The 19,438-nt window shown below is 43.3% G+C and overlaps 1 protein-coding gene across 3 annotated transcripts in view; it reads left to right on the forward strand.

The window, feature by feature from the left end:
• Positions 1-19,438, forward strand: part of LOC128301852 (potassium voltage-gated channel protein Shaw) — a 40,045-nt gene that overhangs the window by 16,374 nt on the left and 4,233 nt on the right. Inside the window, exon 7 of one of the 3 annotated variants that reach the window (XM_053038501.1) lies at positions 16,933-17,287. The exons of the other annotated variants lie outside the window; for them this stretch is intronic. Within the exon in view, the coding sequence (XP_052894461.1) occupies positions 16,933-17,003 (71 nt within the window). The 3' untranslated portion in view covers positions 17,004-17,287. Of the gene's footprint in view, positions 1-16,932; positions 17,288-19,438 lie in introns of those variants that run through there. 3 annotated transcript variants of the gene reach the window in all.

The following is a 19,438-nucleotide window of genomic DNA, read 5'->3' on the forward strand; positions in this document are numbered from 1 at the left end:
CACAAAACATCGGTCCCACCGGAAGGTTCGGGTGATTTGAGCCATCCCGCACCATCGACACCAGACATCGCCATCAACATTAGCCCAGTGGTCCGTGAATGCCCGGGAACTGAACAAAGCACACGCCATTATAGTCCTTCCGATAGACACCGTTACGATTGAACTTGCAAAACTAACCCGCCAAGAACGTGATGCCCGATGGCCATGTGCTAGGGGTGGAAATAATTAACATGACAGTTGACTCCGTGCCCTGTTTCCTTTCGTATCTGCCAGCACAACGCTACGGGCGCAGGACAATGGCGCTTCCAGTGGTCGTTACAAGGGTGACATCGGTTTGGTTCACGCGCGACCGAGCCCCGGCTACCCTTTTCGCTGAAGGGTCAAACGTGTCACCGGGAAGTGATAAATAAAATCACTTCAAAACAAAAGAGATTCGCTTTTTCTAGCCGGCTACACAATGTAAGCTGCCGGGCTGGTTTGTCCTTTTGGTATTGTTTTCGAGAGTAAAAATAATGTTTCAACTTGTCTCCGGAACGAGGTGTAACGGTGGCCAACCGGCTGACCGGGAAAGTCCATTCTGTACCGGGGTAAAAATAAAACACACTGCCTTTGTGCTTGGAAGTGGAGAAATGGTCAGAAATAACAGAAAACCCCCCACCCGTTTGGTTTTCGGTGGAGTGGAAAAGAAGGAACAAATGTGCCCATTCAGTAAGCCCTTTTGGATGCGTCCATGGGTTCTATTCGTTAGACTGCTTTTTTTTTTCTAACCCGGAAAAGCTACCAAGTGAGCAACCGTCGGTTGACACACAGCACCGTCGTGCCATGGAAAAGACACAAGAGTAAATACAATTTTCCCATAACCACATCGCACAAGGAAGCCAGCCAGGTCCTTGACGGCTTTTCCTATGTCTCCCCGAGACGTCCATTGTTTGCTCGTGTGTATGCCAACGTTCGTTTTGATTGAGTCTCGAATGGAGGGCTGGCGGCCAAGCCTTTGCCGGGTACGTCGTCTGGATTTATTTCCTTTTACGACCACAACAATAAACGGGTGCGGTGCGACACAAGGAAAAACGTGCCGGTGAGCTCCAATTTTCCACACTGGACGCTGTGATTCTGAAGTGAGTGTGGTATTTTTGGGAAGCTTTTTTCTGTTCACATGTTTGCACGGCGCGGTACAACTGTAGACACAGCTCAAGGTCAATCTCATTGAATCAATATTTAAACATTGATTGGGTATATTGGCTGCAATGGGGTAGAAGATGGAACAGTTTATTTCTTTCCTGCGCTGAACTTGGAAGCGTTCGATCGGGAATTCGCCAGGAGTATTGTAAGAAGTCTGGACTACTGGAATTATAGAAAACCCTCCATACTGTTATCAGAATCACGTTTTAAGTGAATTCTATTCTTAATCGACCACCCCAACGGTAATCGCTATTTAAAGTAGCCAGCACCAGCACAGCTTTGTCATACACAATGTGCACATTTGTCATCTGTCATACAACTTCCCAACTTCCACCGTAAGACGGCCGGAAAGCGGTAAGGTCGTGCCTTCGAGCAGCGATCACACGTGTGCTGCTCGTCAGGATTAGGCAACGCTGCAGTGCGGACATGCAAAAAGTCAACATTCCACCAGGCATTGTCACCGGCATTTGGGAGAAAGTTTACTTTACGTTTTTCTTACGGCTCGCCGCAGGGAGTACGCCAGCCAGCGCACCCGTACACAGCACATGCAGCGAAGGGTGAACTTTTCCCACGTCTTTTTGCTACATTTGGCGAAGCATTTTCGATCAAAATCTCATTAGTTTGTATGAACCGGCAGATGGTTGACAGCTTTACAAGTGGCAGGAGCTTTTTCTTCCCTTGTGTGCAATGACATCGTCTACCCTTAGCCTTTGTTAAATTAAAGTTGCGCACTGTTCTTTGCGGCCGGTTTTTGTGACATCTCATCAAAAAGGCGAAAGAAACTTGATTTATGACGGGCTCAATCTGCTCCCTCTCCACCGATGACTTCGTCTGTGATTGTTCTGCAGAAATCATGCACATCGGTAATTAGTCAAACGGGGCAGCGTGATGGCCAGGTGGGTAACATATTTCGCATAACCCCCCGCACTGTTACACCCCGAGGTCAGAATGATTAACATGATTAATTCGTTACACTGCCTATCAGCTAGCTACTCCGAGCTCGCTCGTCTTTTGAGCAGTGATTTTGTGCAAATTCGCCTCCGGCTACGCATACGCACATGATTGCATGATAAGTTTTCCCATCGGACCAACAACCCGGAAAAACCTACCCGTTTCCTGCAGTCCGGTTTCGCGGCCGCCCATTCCTAGATCACCTCCTCCCTCACCGAAACGAAGATAAATGGGAGTGATTATTCCATTTATCACCAACCAACCAAGCAACGGAATCTTCTACATCGGCCTCAACTCGTTGCTTGAATATCAACGGGATTTGGTTGTCGAAAACCCCCAGCCAGAAGTTCTCCAGCAAAGCCTTCCTAACTGCGGATAGCAGAGAACAACGGCAACAGCGAAAAAAACCCCTCCAACCTACAACCACGGTGCACGTAACGAAAGCAACAAATGTGAACGGCTCGCGGAAAGATATTCGACACCATTTTTCCTTCGCTTTCCGGCACCGGAAACATCCGTGCTTTGCGGCACGTTTTCCCTTTCGGAAAAATGAGAACCAAAAACAGGCCTACGCCGGTACATATACGCCGGCGCTCGGAGTTTACCAGCATACTTTACCGAGCTACTCAATGGTTCGCTTTTGGAGCAGTTCGTTTAGTTAATTAGCTTAAAATGGTCGCTTCATCAGCAAATGGATTCGGGCGAATTTTGTACGCCCTCATTACGAGACCGGCTCTGCAACGAAAATGCCGCTCCGTGGAACATTCGTCACTGGATGTTTCTACGCGCGCCTAAAGGTATGCAAGTCACAGGGATGAGTGAATAGCCGGTGCCACTATAGTCATCGTAAATGATGTTAAATAGGAAGCACAAATTAGAACCAATTCATGCATTGGTTAAGAGACAATAATGTTTACGAACTTGACAAAGTTGTTTAATGTACCAACCGGCAGATACTTGCTCAGCCATGTTCGGTGAAAAATTCCGCTTTGCTAGCTCAGTAGTTACCCTCATCAACAACATTTATTTTATTATCCAATCAATGTCTAATAAATCCTCATTTGCGGCACCAGTTGGAAATGTTCTCGATCGCAAACCGGATTAAAGCACCAGATTATCCCTCGTCAAGCCCCCACCGATACATTTCCAAACGTTCTATTTGATTCTTTTTATGTTGCTGCTGTACTTATGCATGGTTGGTAATATGCTTTCGTTTGCCTCGTGAACATGATTTGAAACATTCGCATTATTACTATTTTTAGCTTGGTTTTGTGTTTGTTTAAACGGCAATAAAAATAAATAAAACGATTCTTCTCAAACGGCTTTCGGCTACCAAAACATCACACACTAGCAGAAGAATACACACCTTTTCGTCTACAAAGAAACATATTGAAGTCAACAAACATATCATGCTTAGCGTATTGCATAACTTCAGGCGTTTTACGGTAAAATCGCCTAAAAGTATGTGATTTGTGTCCATAGTTCACTTTTTTAAGTAGTCGCTGTCTCGTTTAGCCTAACTGGTACCCGTTGTACAACGAAATTAGCTTCAAACAAGCTTTTTTAAGTAAAGTGCGCGGAAAAGTGTAACAAAACATCCTCAAATGTGACACTACACAAACACAACATTTGCACAGATTACATTGCTTCATTCCAAGAAATAATCAAAGCTTAACAAAAATCAAAGTTCCACCACCACTTCATTTATTCAACCTTCGCTAATGAAATGCTTCCCTTCCCCACTTTTGCCTTTTGTCTTCGCCCCTCCCTGTGGGGACACCTACCACCTACCGCTACCTCACCCTTTTCGTTTCACCTACCACACCTAGATGCCGCCTCGGCGTACATAGGCAAAGCGGGCGGCAAAATGGCACAGCTTTTATAACGAACAGCTTTTGCGCTAATCCCTGCACGATTGTACGCGTCACGCCGTCCTGTACCCGTCCCACCGCACGCCAATTACGAAGCAACAGCGATCAACGACCCACCAACTGACCGGCGGGAAGGATGCAAAACCTAGCACGGACACCGCAATATCACGTGTGTCCGATGCGCCTTCCGGTGGATAGCGAAAGTAAACAGACAAAAAGAAACAAAGCTTGCTCACGCTCGACACCGTCACATATTGCTGAATAATAGCAACCGATGGACCGATTCCAGTGCTGCTAAAAAAGCGCTTCAGACAACAACAATATTTAGTAGAGATAACAAAAAAAATCCCTCTCGTACGCTCTAATGAAACGTCCATTGCACTTCTGCCCGTGGGCCAAACACGTGCACACACAGTCCGCAGTTTGGGACACCATTATTCCCGGTTAAGCATAAATGCTCACAGTGCGGTCATCCTGCTGGGCCGCTTTGGCCAGGCGAACAAGGAAGTGCAAAATTAAAACAAACTCTTATTACTCCAACGCTTGTCAAGTTGGTGCGCACCGGTTATAAAATGATGCCTTAGAGCAAATTGGGATCACAACTGCACTGACAAACAGGCAGTTATAGAAAAGGGATGCTGGTTCGGTTTCGGTTCTATTTCGTTTTGTCCCAGCGCTAGAAGTGGTGCGTTGAGAAGTATTTAATATCCATTCTGTTTGTGTGTGTCGTCGTATCTAGAAGAGTGAAAAAAATCTTTTCATCAACGTGACCTCTTTTTGTCGCTCTTAGTGATGTCCCACTGTTTGGTGTGTATTCTATGTTTAGTTCCGAGATTAGTTTCCGTGTTGTGTCTGTGTATGTGTGTACTTCGCATCCTAAGAAGAGGTTTACTAATATTACGTTCTATCACTTTCTTTCATTAGTTCTATTCTAAATCAACTGTTTGTATTATAATGAATATTTGGGTATATTTCCTCCAACTGATTGCACAAACTTGTTTAACCCATCACATCCCAGGGTATGAAGTAGCCTTCAGCAAAAAGCTAGTTATTTATTAAAATGAAGTTCCCAGCTTGTTTTATAATAGTTTAATACTTTCTTTAGTGACAGCAAAACTTTGTGCGTAATATCGGTCGTTTATATTGTGTTTTGAAAAGAGCAATGTTCGGGAAAAGTCGAGGCAGAAAAGTAAACTAACGAAATTTTAAAATTTTCAATTTCAACGAATTCTGTATTAATTCAATAAATATAAAAAATGTAATGAACCTATAACAGATAGGTGATAGAATTCGTTTTCAATAAAAACAACTTCTGATGAGTGAAAAACTCATCAGGGCCAATACCCCGTACGCAGGACTAACTATCCAACTACGGGTAAATAAAGTCAAAAAAGGCCAGTAATGGCAGGCCTCTAGAACTCCTGAGGCTGTTGTGCCGCTAATGAACAAGAAGAAAGTTAGAAATGAAATTAAAAAAGCGAAATTGTTATAGATAATCTATAAAAGAACTGAATTATTAAGATATTATTACTTCTGAAGATGGCCAAATGATACTGACATCTTAGTTTTCAGTTTTGGGTCTTCTCTAGAGGAGGACTACAAAGTTTCACGTCATTAGGATTAAGACTTTATTCTCCTGGGGTGTAATGAGTTAACGTATCTTAATTGTCTTCATCTAATCTTGTTTATCGTCAAATTATTCTATTGTTTTGTTTCAGTTTCCTTCTCTTTTGTCTTCTCTTTTACTATAAAACCTATCAACCTACCTCACATCAAAGTGCTTATAAGTTTTATTGTGAGCTTATCTGTAGTTTTACACTATTTTACGTATGTATTGGCTAGTTTGTATTTACATTCTTCTTGATTTTTATATTTATCAATCCAAATAAGATTTTTAAAATTTTCCGCAATTTTTATCTTTTGTAATTATCTTTTGTCAGTTTTCCAACATCTCATGTGTATTAGTCTACATCTCCCTGTGTCCAACTTTTATCACGATGTCGTACTAAAATCTTCCTTTCTGAGTATCTATCGATGTGTAGCTAGCTCTAAGTATCGTATTTGGGTTTACTGTCGCTTCAAGTAAATGTTATTTAAATATTCATATTCCATCTGAGCGTATCAAGCTTGTGCAGTGCTCATTTTCTCCTTCACACGCGCGCCCAGGTAACCTTGCCCTTCTGTCGTACAGAACCTGTCAACTGCAGAACCCACCACCAAACCCGTTTTGCGTCATTCCGTATCGTGCTTCATTGATTCGTCGAACCAAATCAAGCTCCATTAAATGATGCAATTCCACTGTTCTGCAGCACCCACGTTCTTTGCCAACCGCTGCCCGGAAGCAGCAGCTTTCGTCCTGTGCACAAAACACAGTGCTCCGTTCTTGGGGGGGGAAAATCGCTTCTGCAGGAAAAGATCGCCCATAACCATTCGAATCAATGGTGGTGGCACTCATTCGAAGGCGATGTCAAGCGGACGGTTCGACATTACCGTACAGCGCCCACAGCGTGCGAGTGTTACTCCGAGTCGTCTCTCGAGAAATGGGTTGCTGCTAACGAGCGCCGTCGCTCCCGCTGCCCGATTGTGGCCCTGTTTTTATGTGTCACCTTCAACCCTTGAACACGTGTCGTGCTTTCAATAAACGATCGACGAAGCAAAGTTTTTATCACCGGGCTTTCGGGAGGCAAGTGTAAATGGCGCCCATAAGCCAGGGTTTCCACTGTGGTTGATGTGGAAATTGATGAACGTTTGTCCGACCAGCTGGATAATATTATCGACTGTTAGCGCTGGATCATGTTTTGCCGGTGCATAATCTTCTGCGTGATGATATCACTCGAACGGATCGCCAAAGGTTTCCCAACGGCTAATAGAGCTTTGGCGATTCTAGCTGAGCTCTTAAAGTTTATGGTCGCAGTATAAGCTGCCACGAATGTTATATTCACTATTTTGCATACATTTCATTTGGTTGAGAAACATTCCGAATAAAAGGAACTTTTTCACTATTACTCTACTTTAGAGGTGTCGTAAGAAGTTAAGTTCAATTCCCGATTCTAGACTCAAGAATTCTCCATTTTTCCCTCACTCCCTCTCTCTCTCTTTTCTCGCCATAAAATGTCATAAAATGTTAATCATGTTTAGCTGCCTATTGAAGCTAAATTCAATATCCTATGGCACAATTTTATTGCAGAAACATTATGTTCGACCCTGTTCCCATCTCTTTGACCTTAACAACGATTCTCCAAAGCAATTCTTCTCGCTGGTCCACGCGAGTGTAGTGTACGTGAAGGCAAACACCCATCAACTGCTGCCGATGGATGCAAAACATACAAACTCATCGGCCCTTTACGAGTTTGCCGCAGCGCGCTGCAGTAGTCGTAAAGCATGGTACAACAGGCAAACAGACTACCCCAAAAGTCTTCCCTTTCCTATCTCGTGTTCATGTCCAGATTTTGCTGATAAAATTCCATTCTCAAACGTGACCTGGACATTCAGCTGAAGTGAAAAAAAATCATGCCCCAAAAGCTCCTAATGCAGTAGCGACGTACGCGGCACAAAGCTTCCATTCCACCAAAAAATCCCCTTCGTACAAATAGTGTGAAGAATCGTTTCAAAAGAATAAAACGCTGCGGTTAGTTGACTACGAATTTTTATTTTGCTCTTCTTGTCGCGGAACCGTATGCACGAAAATGGAGAACAAAAAATCCCACCTCGTTAGTTTGCATTGCATTACGGATGAAGCGTTCTGGCGTGACTTTCTTCGTTCCAATGTTAATCCACCACTATTACGAGGAAATCCGGCGAAGCGAATGCTACATCCGGTGCAATGCACGCGCACTCAGCCTACTCGTGGCGGAGCGTTTGCGATCACTTCTGCGGTGAAACCGGATGTGAAATGGCGAAAATGGCGGCAGGCAAAAAAAGGCAAACAGCCGAAACTGTTGCAAATGCATCCCCTCCAGGGTGCAGCGTTAATGCCGGGCAGGCAGGGCTCACATAGGACCCGGTGTCAATGATTGTTGTTGTCCGTGTGTATATATTTTGCATAAGCTCAGGCTGATTGCTTTGTAGTCGTACCGCCGAGTGCCGGTTCCGGTATTTCCGGGCACCGTACGCAAACGATCTCACCGAAGCTCGAGTAGAAAACGTGTTGTTGGCGACCGTATGAAGCCTTCTTTCTAAACATATAAGCACACACCCACATGCTCGTACAAAGAGGTACAAACTTGCACAAGAACGGGATTATAGTTTGTCGCCATAATTTGTGCTTCCGCACGCCCCGAAAGCGGTGGTTTGCGTTTCTGGTTTGTTTGTTTTCGAGCTGTCCCGATGGTTCTTGATGGTGCGCAAGCTTGTGTCGAAGTTTATCCGTGCAACATGTTTTCCAAACACGACCGGGGGTAAACATTCGCAAGGTAGCAAACAACGCCTTCCAAACTCATAAACCGTTGATGCTTTATGAATGGAGAGAAATTAGATCCATCGTGCTGGTCCATAAAAACGCCATCTCTTTAACCACCGCCATGGTTAGCAGCTTCCAGGCACCCGGCACCCTTTTCGCACTTTAAATCAGCTTCCGTCGGAATGTGCTAGAATTAAATTTAGCTTCCCATATGAGTATGGTTCAAATTCTATAAACACTCTTTCGCTTGCTGAAGCTTTTGTATCGCAACTTTTGGGTTGGAGTGTGTACTTTTCCAGCAAAAGTTGGCCCATTGTTCCCACTACATCAACAATTGAATTCCGATTTCCAAACAATCAGAACCCCATTTCACTCAGAACAGCAGTCTACCGCAACTGTCTTTCACGCATCACGCATTGGAATGCTCCATTGCTAGGTGTGGGAATTCCATTCTTATCCTCTTACGAGTTTGCTGTTCTTTTCATTCCGAGAAACTCACACACCCCTCCATTCTTCATTCATTCATGCTCACAAACAAGTTAACAGTTCATGCTAGCAAGTCAATAGTCAATCTGTTTTTCTCTACAAAGTTTACATTTTTCTATCTTCCTTTTATTTTATATGGTTCTACGATCTTACCGTTTCGTCTTTAGTAAATGTTTTTCTATTCATTATATTTCCATTATGTTTTCAGTTTTTGCTGTTGGTTTCTTTAATTTTGTTGTTCATTTTCTATTTATTCCTTTTTCTAATTTCCTTTTATTTTCTGTATTTAGTATCTAATCTTTTCATCTATCTATGAAAATTCCACTAAAATTAGTAACCATTTACTATTATAAATGTATTCTATTCCATATAACTATGAAGCATCGCTTCACCAACCCACCAACTAACGCTGGCAATCATTAGCCTTCCCTAGCAAACCATTTAATAGGAGAGAATCGGTTCCAAATTTCGCTTCATTATGTGCCCTAACTTTGCTCAATTTTATTTCCCCGTCTCATTTACCGCCACCCGGTGTCCACCATCCGATGCGTCACCATGGCGAGTGTGCTCCATCTGGGCGGAAAATCGCAATGCCAACGGCAAATAAACTCGTCCCGTAAAAGTAACCATGTTCGTACAAGTGTCACATCGCTTAGCCATATCACGGAATTGGCGATAAACGAATGGCAAAACTATTTTAGGATAACTTTCGGGGCTCCCCGTCCCTGGGGATCGTACGGAGCGGCGGAGGTGGTGACCTCACTTGCCCTGGTGTACATGAAGACGGTACAGCCGTTATTGAATTAGTATCCTTGCCACTCGGCAACGGCGCGCGTTCGTTTTGCTTGGCGAACGGAATTGCTGGATGTCCTTCCGAAGCTACATACATTGCCCACCAGCCCGTGGAAAATATTCTTCCACCCATCCTTCTCACCCTTCCAATTCCTGCGGAGCTGTTGCCAGCACCTCCACCGAGAAGGGTAGTTAACGAAGTTATGCGCTCTGCTGGAAACTCAATCAACACGCACGTCAAACTGATACGGGTTTTTTCCGAAGCAGGCTGTGCGAACGGAATCCGCTGCGACAGTTTTCTTCACGCCTTTTTTTTTGGCAAGTTTGCTTCGACAACTGCACGTGGCATTTCGTTCAGCAAGAAGTTTGATTCGTTTGTTTTTTTTTTTTTTGCGTAGCTCATCTCCTGATATTTGGATGTTTTAGTTGCCTTACTCGCGTCAAGAAAAATAGTTTATTCTATTCATTTTCCGGATCGTTTTTTTTTTCATCTGTGTGTTTTTTTTTCCTTTCGCGCGGTCAATGAATATTCATGAGGTTAGGAAAATCTTCACGGTCGAACTGCGGACTATTGCTGCGGCCGTCATGGTCAAAGGTCACCAGGAGAGCGGTACATTATGCTGCGCTGACTGACGGTACCCGGTGGGTAATGGTAAACGGCAACAGTAATCCCTCCGCTGGGAGGTTTGGGTGGATGCATTGCTTTTTTCGCTGCGCCATTCGGCAAATCAAACAAACGTTAGGAAAACTTTATTGCCCGGCCACCCAGCGTACCGAGCGCGCGCGCGTTAATGGTGCGACGTTAAATGATGCTTACACTGTTGTTGGCGTCGCTGTTACATTTGTTATTACTTTTGGCCAAGTTTTGCTTGTGATTCACGTTGCCGAGTGAGATAAAAAAAAGTTTTACCGTTTTTGCGCCTGGTTCACAATGGATTTATTTTTCTCTGCGATGTATACAATTATGTACAAAGTCCTTCTATATGTTTTTTAAAGACTACTTTTCTAGCAAAGTCTTTAACATAATCAACCAGAGAAAGCTGAAATATTTTAGAGAACTCGAATTTTTAATAATAATTTTATGTAGGTTATTGCATATAAACTGTACCGTGTATTTTTCTAACTTGGTACATACATAATTTCTATCTGTATAATTTAATTTCTCTGTTATTCTTTAAATAAAAATGATCTCATAGGTTTCTTACAAATTATTTTTTTATGATTTCTAATTCTTATTCCTATCTTATTCTACTTTCTCGCTTCAATTTTTCTATACCTTCAAAATCAAAATATTCCATTGGACTAATTTAATTGATTTGATATTAACTCTCTATACCCTCTGATGAGCATTTTGGCACTAGGCTAAATTGGCACTTAAAGATAAGTATGTTTCTATGGTAACATATGAAACATATGCTAACAAAATGTTTAATGGCGAACTGTTTTTCTGTGGGTATAATCATTGAAATACGATAATCGAATAAATTATAATTTTTGCCTACGTTTAGGCGTTGCAGTAACACGAACCGAAACTTACCTTGTCTCTGTCTCATTCTCACGACGAGTGCCAATTAAAGGAGAAACCCTTCCACAAGAAATACTGTTCCACCAGCACATGGCAAATATCAATCTTGCTTCCTCACTACCTTACGGCATGTCTTCATCAGGTGATCGATATTCTGCTCACAAACGTGTCGTAGAACGAGCCAGCGTCTTCGTTCTGATTTGCGAGAAAGCTCTTTGTCAACAGTCATGAAATCGCTGCTAAAACAAACTGCACGTGACAAACACGGGATCGATCTTCGGGTTTCTTGCGCTCGTTCGCAGCTCGGAAACTGAACCCCGGATCACCAGGGTGTCTCGTGGGAGTTAAAATTATATTTACAAGCCGTGTTCAGCATTTATAACGAGGGTACCTAGCCATGCTTGGGCTTGCCAAGCCAGCTGCGTTCATTTCCCACCATTACCCATGGAAAGGGATGAGCGTTTAATCGTCCCATATCGGATGAAACAAAGTGTCTACCAGTTTTTGCCTCTACTCCGGCGGGGCTTCTTATTTATGCAGTCGAAAATAAGATATTCCATTACAATTTTACCTATGTCACCTTCTCACTCTTCGCTTTGGTTTTTTTTATTTTCCGTTCTATCTGTGCCAATTTAACTTTCAACCAGCTGGAATACAGAACAGGTGTGGCGAATGTTATGTAAATTATAACAACACGGGAAACATCCGCAAATCCTTCCTGCACGAACATTGTTACTATCAAGGATCGTTGAACTTCTCCCGGATGGCCTTACCTCCCTGGTTCATCCTGTTGGAACATATGAAAATTTAAATCATAGCCATAAGTCTTTCCCATCGTCTACCACTGCACGAATGTCGGTGTGTGTGTGTGTGTGTGTGGGAAATGAAGGTTCAATTGCACGATTCAGAATTAAACGATCGAATAAAGAACGCAACCCCATCGCGCCAATTATCGGTAATTGATGGTTGTACATGTACGATTATTGGATTTTCGTATGGCATTATGCTGGTGCAATCAAACCATTTCAACTCATGGTGCAGCTTTATTTCTGAACGGATATTGATTTCTATTTCACCACAGTGAAAACAGGATCAAAACGATCGATGAAATGTCGAAGAACAAGATTTTTTAAAGAAATTCTATCAAGTATGTCACGAAACAGCATTAAAAAACCGATATTTGCAGTTTTGCGTATAAAAATCTCCCCTAACCGCATTGCGCCTAAATGTATGCAATGCCGCTGACATCATTACGCCGTTAAGATCATGTTAACATGATATTAGCGTCTCATAAGCCCGACCCAACAGTCATTACGTGCGATTGAAACTTTTCACCACTCGCATTATGGGTCATCCGGTTAGAAACGTTTTATGTACTTTTCGCCACCCCAAAGAGCCCCTAACCTCACCGAAACGGATGCAATTATTCACGGTGATGGTCCGACCACCCAATGCTTTTTTGCATGCGTTCCCAACATTCATCTCCCGGATCGGGCAAATTTAGAGCTGGTTGTTTTTGCTTCGCACCAAATTCCCGATCACTAATCGTTAGCTGCGAGCCCATAAATTTACCACAAATGGGTTTAACCTTTCTGCGTGCTGTTTGTGCAACCTAATATTGGTGCCACCGGTCGGAAATTATAGCCACTAAGATCGGCACTATACATCATCGACTGTTCGGAAAGGTGATATAATATGAACCGCTTTGTGGTACAAATAAAATGTTTTTTTTTTCTGCCGCTCTGTCTGTCTGTCTCTCCACATGTGTGCTGAGCACGAGAACGAACGAGAACTTTTTCAATAAATTCGTAACAGATGCTAGAATGCAAACATATCATCATTGCCAGTGCTTGGGAAGCTTCAGTGCTGCGTGTTTGTAAATCATGTCACGTACCCGAAGCTTATTCTAGCACAAATGTGTTGTTTCACACATTCGGAACTGTTTTAAAGCTCCACTGTGGGTGTTAAAAGTACAGCAAAGGAAAAAAAGGGAAAAGGAAAGCAAATCCTCATAACATATTTAAGCACTACAAGCACTTCCGGATCGATCGTGTGCCCCCCGGGTTCACGTACCGGGAGCGAGTAATTTATGTCGATACGAAGCTGCACTTTCACGTACGTCGGAGCAAATACTTCCGCATTATGAGCACACAAGTGCAATACGTACTTGGCACGAGCGATTTATTATTCCTCCACGGGTAAAAAATCCTTACCCGCGGAGTGCCCAAAATCGATAATGACGCGTAGTGAATAAATTTTAGAATCTTCCACAGTACCTAGAGCATTTCAATCGCTGTACAAAATGTTATTTTATAACATTCAAATATTTAACTTTTTAACATTCGATGGAAATGGTGATGAAGAAAAAAATAAGATGGCAAAATTTTCCATTTAGCACTATACAAAGGATTAAACTTCCGGCCATTACGTCGCTCAGCCAGGTGAAAACCCCATTTACTTCTGAGACGTTTCCTTCCCAAAACTGTATCACGTCTTTTTTGCTGCTTCTTGTAACATCCTCAACCCTTATCGAGAGCGTACCGACTCCGTAAATAAGGCGTAATCCTTTCCTACCGAATGTCTAGCCGAAAAGTTTTAACGCGCCTAATTGAGCACCCAAGTACCCGTTGCGCAGTACTCCGCGACAATCTGATCGTTAAATTGTGAACCCACCGACGAAATCCTTCTGCGTAATGGATCGTAAAATGTTTGAGCTGAAAAATTGAAAATAAAATATAATTTCGCTCCAATACATACGAAAGAATGGGTGGAAAAATGGAAAAACCCTGAAAAAATGGACCATTTTACAGTCGCCCCATTGCGACGGTACTTATTCACTTCAGCGAATAGACTTCCATTTAAATCGCCGATAGCTTTTGCCATAATCCGCTTTCAGCCCCGTTACGAAGGTTTCCCGGTGGACGGATCATTGATGATTTGTTGTGTTGAGAAGCTGGCCGTGTTTTCTTCCTAATCTTCGTCCCGTCACGCAACACCATCCGGCAAGGTGTCCACTGCTGGACGGAAAACGCCACGCCATCCCGTCCGTGGGCAACATTTATTTCTCATCGCAGCTCTTTAAACTAACCCGCCGGTTTCCGAAGGATTTTCCTCAACGGCGCACAATTTATGATCATTATTTATGATGTTTGCCTAGTTTTGTACAAACGGCAGCTAAAGCCCAGGCGATCCCATAAATCATTAGCAATTTGTCAACCAGTCAACCAGGCCAACCTGTTTTAATGTGACCCGTCCGCGTCGACAGGCGGATGGCAAATAAATTATCTTTCGATTCATTCTAAATTCAAATTAAAACCCTTCTGGCGGGACGTTTTTCGAATGGGGCTCCGGAACAGTATCCACACCCGTTGTTGACACTGTTCCGGGTAGGCTACGAGGCCCCGTTCGACGGCTATAAATATTCAAATAATTTTGAACCATTTTTCCCGAACCTAACTCTGGTTGGCACGTGGTGGAATTCGGTGGCTATCGGAAGGCGGTTGATGAGCAGAATGTTGATGTTTTTCGCTACCCTTAAAGTATCCGATACAAACTAATCAAAGACCGGGCCTGATTCCCATCGGACCTGAGTCTATGTAGCTGTTTATCTCTTCTAGCTGGACACAAATCATAAATGTGATTACTGTGCAACATGTTTTGCATACAAACATCAAAAGAAAGAACAAGGTTTAGTGAAGGGGTGAAGGGTTTTTTCATGGCGGTAATTAATCTAAACTGTCATTCACAAGTGTTTGATCGCATACATCAAGTCTTTGACGATGATACCGAGCACTGGTCTTCGTAATTATATTGTTACTTGTTGCCATCATCCCGATGAGTAGTACTATTTCATGAAATATCGTCAAACTTAACCATTCAATCAGTTTCCAAGCTTGATTTAAGGGTTGGCATTATAAGAGGATTGTTTGAGTATCACATCTACTTCGACGTTCTCTTTACCTGTTCCACGTGAATGTCTTGAAAGTCCAATACTTTATTAATAGAACCAATTTTCTCACATATTTCTGGCAGTTTTAATGGCCCAAGGGCCAAGTTGGCTCTAAACAATCCAATAGTTCTTTTCATTTCCTCAAACATTCCTTAAATAGCTCGTTGTGTTGTTCCTGTTCCTCCAGACTTACATGCACCAATCACCTACTGTCCACCCCACATACGATGCACCTTACGATAAGACGCTGTCTGCTGCACCGGTAGCAAAACGAACGTCCAACTACGATTATTTATTATCTTACATCGCTCCAAACACGAAACTCACACACTCCCGGAGCGGAAGCCAACTGGAGCAAACGTTGTCCTAGTTCTCCATTTATTTCCCCCGGGTACGGTTCAACCAAGCCCTTTGCTGATGCTGGATGAACGATAGAAGTGTCTTTTTCGTTACCGCCCGCCAGACACACGAGCACCGAAGATCGAAAACCCCGTCCCAAGTTCCGGTACATTGCCAATAAAGTTCAATCCCCACGACACTGTTCTGCCACTGTTGGCAAGGGAAAGAACAACGTACATCTTTACCGCTGGCTTTCGGTCCCGACGAGAATTGGCACAAGACATACTGACTTCTGAACCTCGCGTCGTCGGTACGTTTGTTCGTTGATCTTTTCGTCGTCGGAAGATGTCAGTGGCCTTTTTTCGTTAAGGGGGGGGGGGTTGCGAACCGAAATTCGTGCTCACCCACTCATCCCGAACTTTCCGAAGGAGAATAAATTCACATCAAATCAGTTACCCTTTCCCCGGGCGGGAAAGAAAGGTACATGTACAGCCACTACTCGAATGAGGCCATCCCGAGCGAAGGGGGAAGGTTCCTTCCATTCGGCGGATAATCCATCCCGTGCTTCGTTTTAGAACGAATGGGAATAAAAATTTATACCGAAAAACCTCAACGTTGCTGCGTGCTGTGGTTGTGATGTCTTTCAAATCAAGCCCTTACGTTACGGAAATGGTTTCTATAACGATATTTAGCGTTGTTGCTCTCTGGCCGCTGATACGTATCCCGCTACTATTCACGAACCCTAACGATCGTTTTATATGCTTAACTTCTCCCTTCTGGTACCATACATCCCAATCAGCTATCACCGGCAGGACGTTTGTGTCGTTCTACGAGTGTACGTACGAGTCCTAAAGGATGTGTGTATTATTTGTCCTCCTTTTCTTCTCATTCTCTCTCATCTCGTTCTCTTTCTGTCCCTTAAATTTCCACCATCACCTCACATTCGTTAATGCAATACAACGATTTTCTTTCCAACTTCACCCATAACCAAAATGGAACAAAAAATCCATCAAAATGGAACCGTTTTTCACCACACCGGCACACCGTTAACGAAACGTTGCTCTTTTACACCTTCTGTTCAACGTTTTATTGTTTCTACATTTTCCACCATCACGACTCGACATCGATCGATGTCATCTTTTTCTACCTTTGCCTCACTACCCTTATCAACGTCCGGACTGAATTTAATCCCCGATTTTGTATAGCTCTTCATTTGGGAGGACTTTCCATGTAATGTCATATCGTCTTCTTAAAAATATAAAACCAAACACTAAAAACCCAATTTCAGAACGCCCGAACGGGAGCTGTTTTTATCAAACGTGTTTCATATCCTGTTCGCTTGTCATTCAGCGAGTTCCAGCTCCAGTGTCTTTCCCACAATCCAGACCGGTTCGGCTTCATCTGATCGTTCCGTGCCCATGGTTTTCTCTCTCCACAGAACAAACCAAACGTCGCATCTCGAATGCCATGAATCTGGTCAAAGTCAACACGAAGCTCTCGAGAGACTAGGACAGAGTGGGGCTGGCCCGGCAGTACGGTTGGTGCAAAAACCCCGAACCAAACAAACGCGTCGTCCATCTCAAGAGACTAACGGGGAAGCAATAAAAGTGAAATGGATTCGCAAATTTGCCCAGCGGTCGAGGAAAACCCAAGATAGCTAGCGAAGCAGCTAAAATAGATGGAATGTGATTTGTTTGGTTTTATTGGGTGCCGACCAGGAGCGCATTTCCGCTGAGCTGCGTGTGCGTGTGTGTGTAATTGTGTTAAAAATATCATACAAGTTGAGCATCCCTCACCGCTGGATGATGATCCTTCAGCGGGACGTGTTGAATGATGCACCTTCCGGGAAGGAATTCGATGCCATTGGTCATCCCCGACGTGATACGACGCCCGGTTTGCTATAGTCCCCCATTGTTGTTCCTGTTCCAAATTTCCATTTGTTTTGCGTTCGGATCAGCATCAGTTGCCTTCCAAATGTTATGTTCAATATTCTGTCAATGTTCCGCGCCTGTCTGTTCCGATCCTCCGAATGATTATAGTGGCTGTGGCCATGTTGTTTGGATTCCGGTTCCCGAAATGTTGTTATTTGTTTGTGAAACTCCCTGTACACAAAACCAGTCCCAGATACCTTTAGATCGTGTTCCAACCGGAAATCGAACCTAGCAACAGATTCTTTAGAGTTTAAACACACTAAACAGCACGGAGAATGTATTTCAACAGTTAACCGTTCGTTAATGGAACGACATCAGTTAAATGAAACTTAAAATAATGCAGTCTTTAAATAGTACATCCCGGCAGTAGTGTTCAGTAGTCCCGATCAACATATCATGCAACGTAGATACTTTCTTCCTGCTCCGTTATCCTTCACCTAAGCCTAATATATTAACCATAAAACAACAGCATCGTGATTAAACTTTCCAGCTATCTAACGACCAGAACGGAACTTCACCCCGGGTTGATTATCCGTTGATTTATTGACACGACCAAAACAAAAGCCCTCAAATCACCACCAAACGCACCAATAGCACGCCATCGTGTTTCACCAAAATAAAAGAAGTTTGTGACGTTCCGTGATTTAGTGGCTTACGGCAAACTTTTACATCAGCTTTCGGGGACCAGTTACAGGGACATTCTAAATAGCCCAACCGACTCGTGGCGGGGATATATGATGTTGTTGTAATCTTTTCACGACCATGTACCTAACAATTTTATTAACATTATTCACAATTAAAATCTTGTACATTAAAATCTCAATCTAGTACATGGACCCAGGTGGACTACCATTTTAAAAGTACCTGACCCGCCATAACCCCCGGTCGGGTCCTTGATTTTTTTTTTGTATATGAAGTAACAAAAACACTTCTGCCCAACAAAACTTGGGAGGCTTCCCAAAGGGAAATCACTGAATATATTATCAAAATCCCTTTGTTAAATTTGAGAATATTTTCTATGCACTATCGCTCACGAAATAGGTCCTCTCCACTAGCTCACAACGTTGTGAAACATCCTCGTTCACTGTCTCATCATCCACAGTGCTGCACTATTTCCACCAACTGCAGGTGCAATGAACACTCTGCACCAGTGGGAAGTGTCCAGAAATAACACTACACCAACCTCACCTCTAATCTGAGCTAGTTTTTCTACATTTTTCACGCCGACCATCCTTATGGTTAGGTGAGCTAACGTCCTTCACCAAACTACCGATGGTCAACTTTTTGGCATCGTTTATCACACCGCAGGTCGAGAGATAAAAAAGCCCTCTCAACGGGGTGAAAGGGCAAAAGCTATTCACAACTAATTCTACCAACCATTATCTCACCGGCAAAGGTTTTTCTTTTCCTCTCTCAACCTCGAGATCCAGGCTGGATGAAGCATCATTTTAGCCCCGGTACAAACGGGGCTGTAGTGTGTGCTTGGCGAATTCTTTCCATCACAACTTTTGTGTAACATGCACGGTGTGGAACATTTTCCACTGACTGGAAAGATAAACACTCACACACACACATCCACATATGCTATTTTTTGCGCCCAAATCTCTCATCCAACCGAATGATAACGTAGCGCAGGGAATGTTGTTTCATGCGAGAATTGTTTTTTGCGTCAATTGACCCTCATCCGTTACGAACTCCATCCATTCCGTGGCTGGAAATGGACGCTAGAAGCATGAAAGAACGAATGAAAAAATACCGGCTCCATATTCCCGGCGGAAATGCTGCTTCATTCGGGATATTTTTCACTTCGCGTACGATCGCGATACACCCCGATGAAAGGTACAGCGCCACAAACAGGGCGTCCAAATATTGATTCTGCTGATACGTTCCGTTTTTGTTCGGCTTTTTTACGCTCCTGCAGCCCAACTCCTTGCGCAACAGTGTGTATGTGTGTCAATATTGAAGCAAAAATGGTACAAATTGCCAACACGAATGAAGTGATTTCAATCATAC

This window comes from Anopheles moucheti, chromosome 3 (genome assembly GCF_943734755.1).
Source record: "Anopheles moucheti chromosome 3, idAnoMoucSN_F20_07, whole genome shotgun sequence".
Classification (NCBI taxonomy): domain Eukaryota; kingdom Metazoa; phylum Arthropoda; class Insecta; order Diptera; family Culicidae; genus Anopheles; species Anopheles moucheti.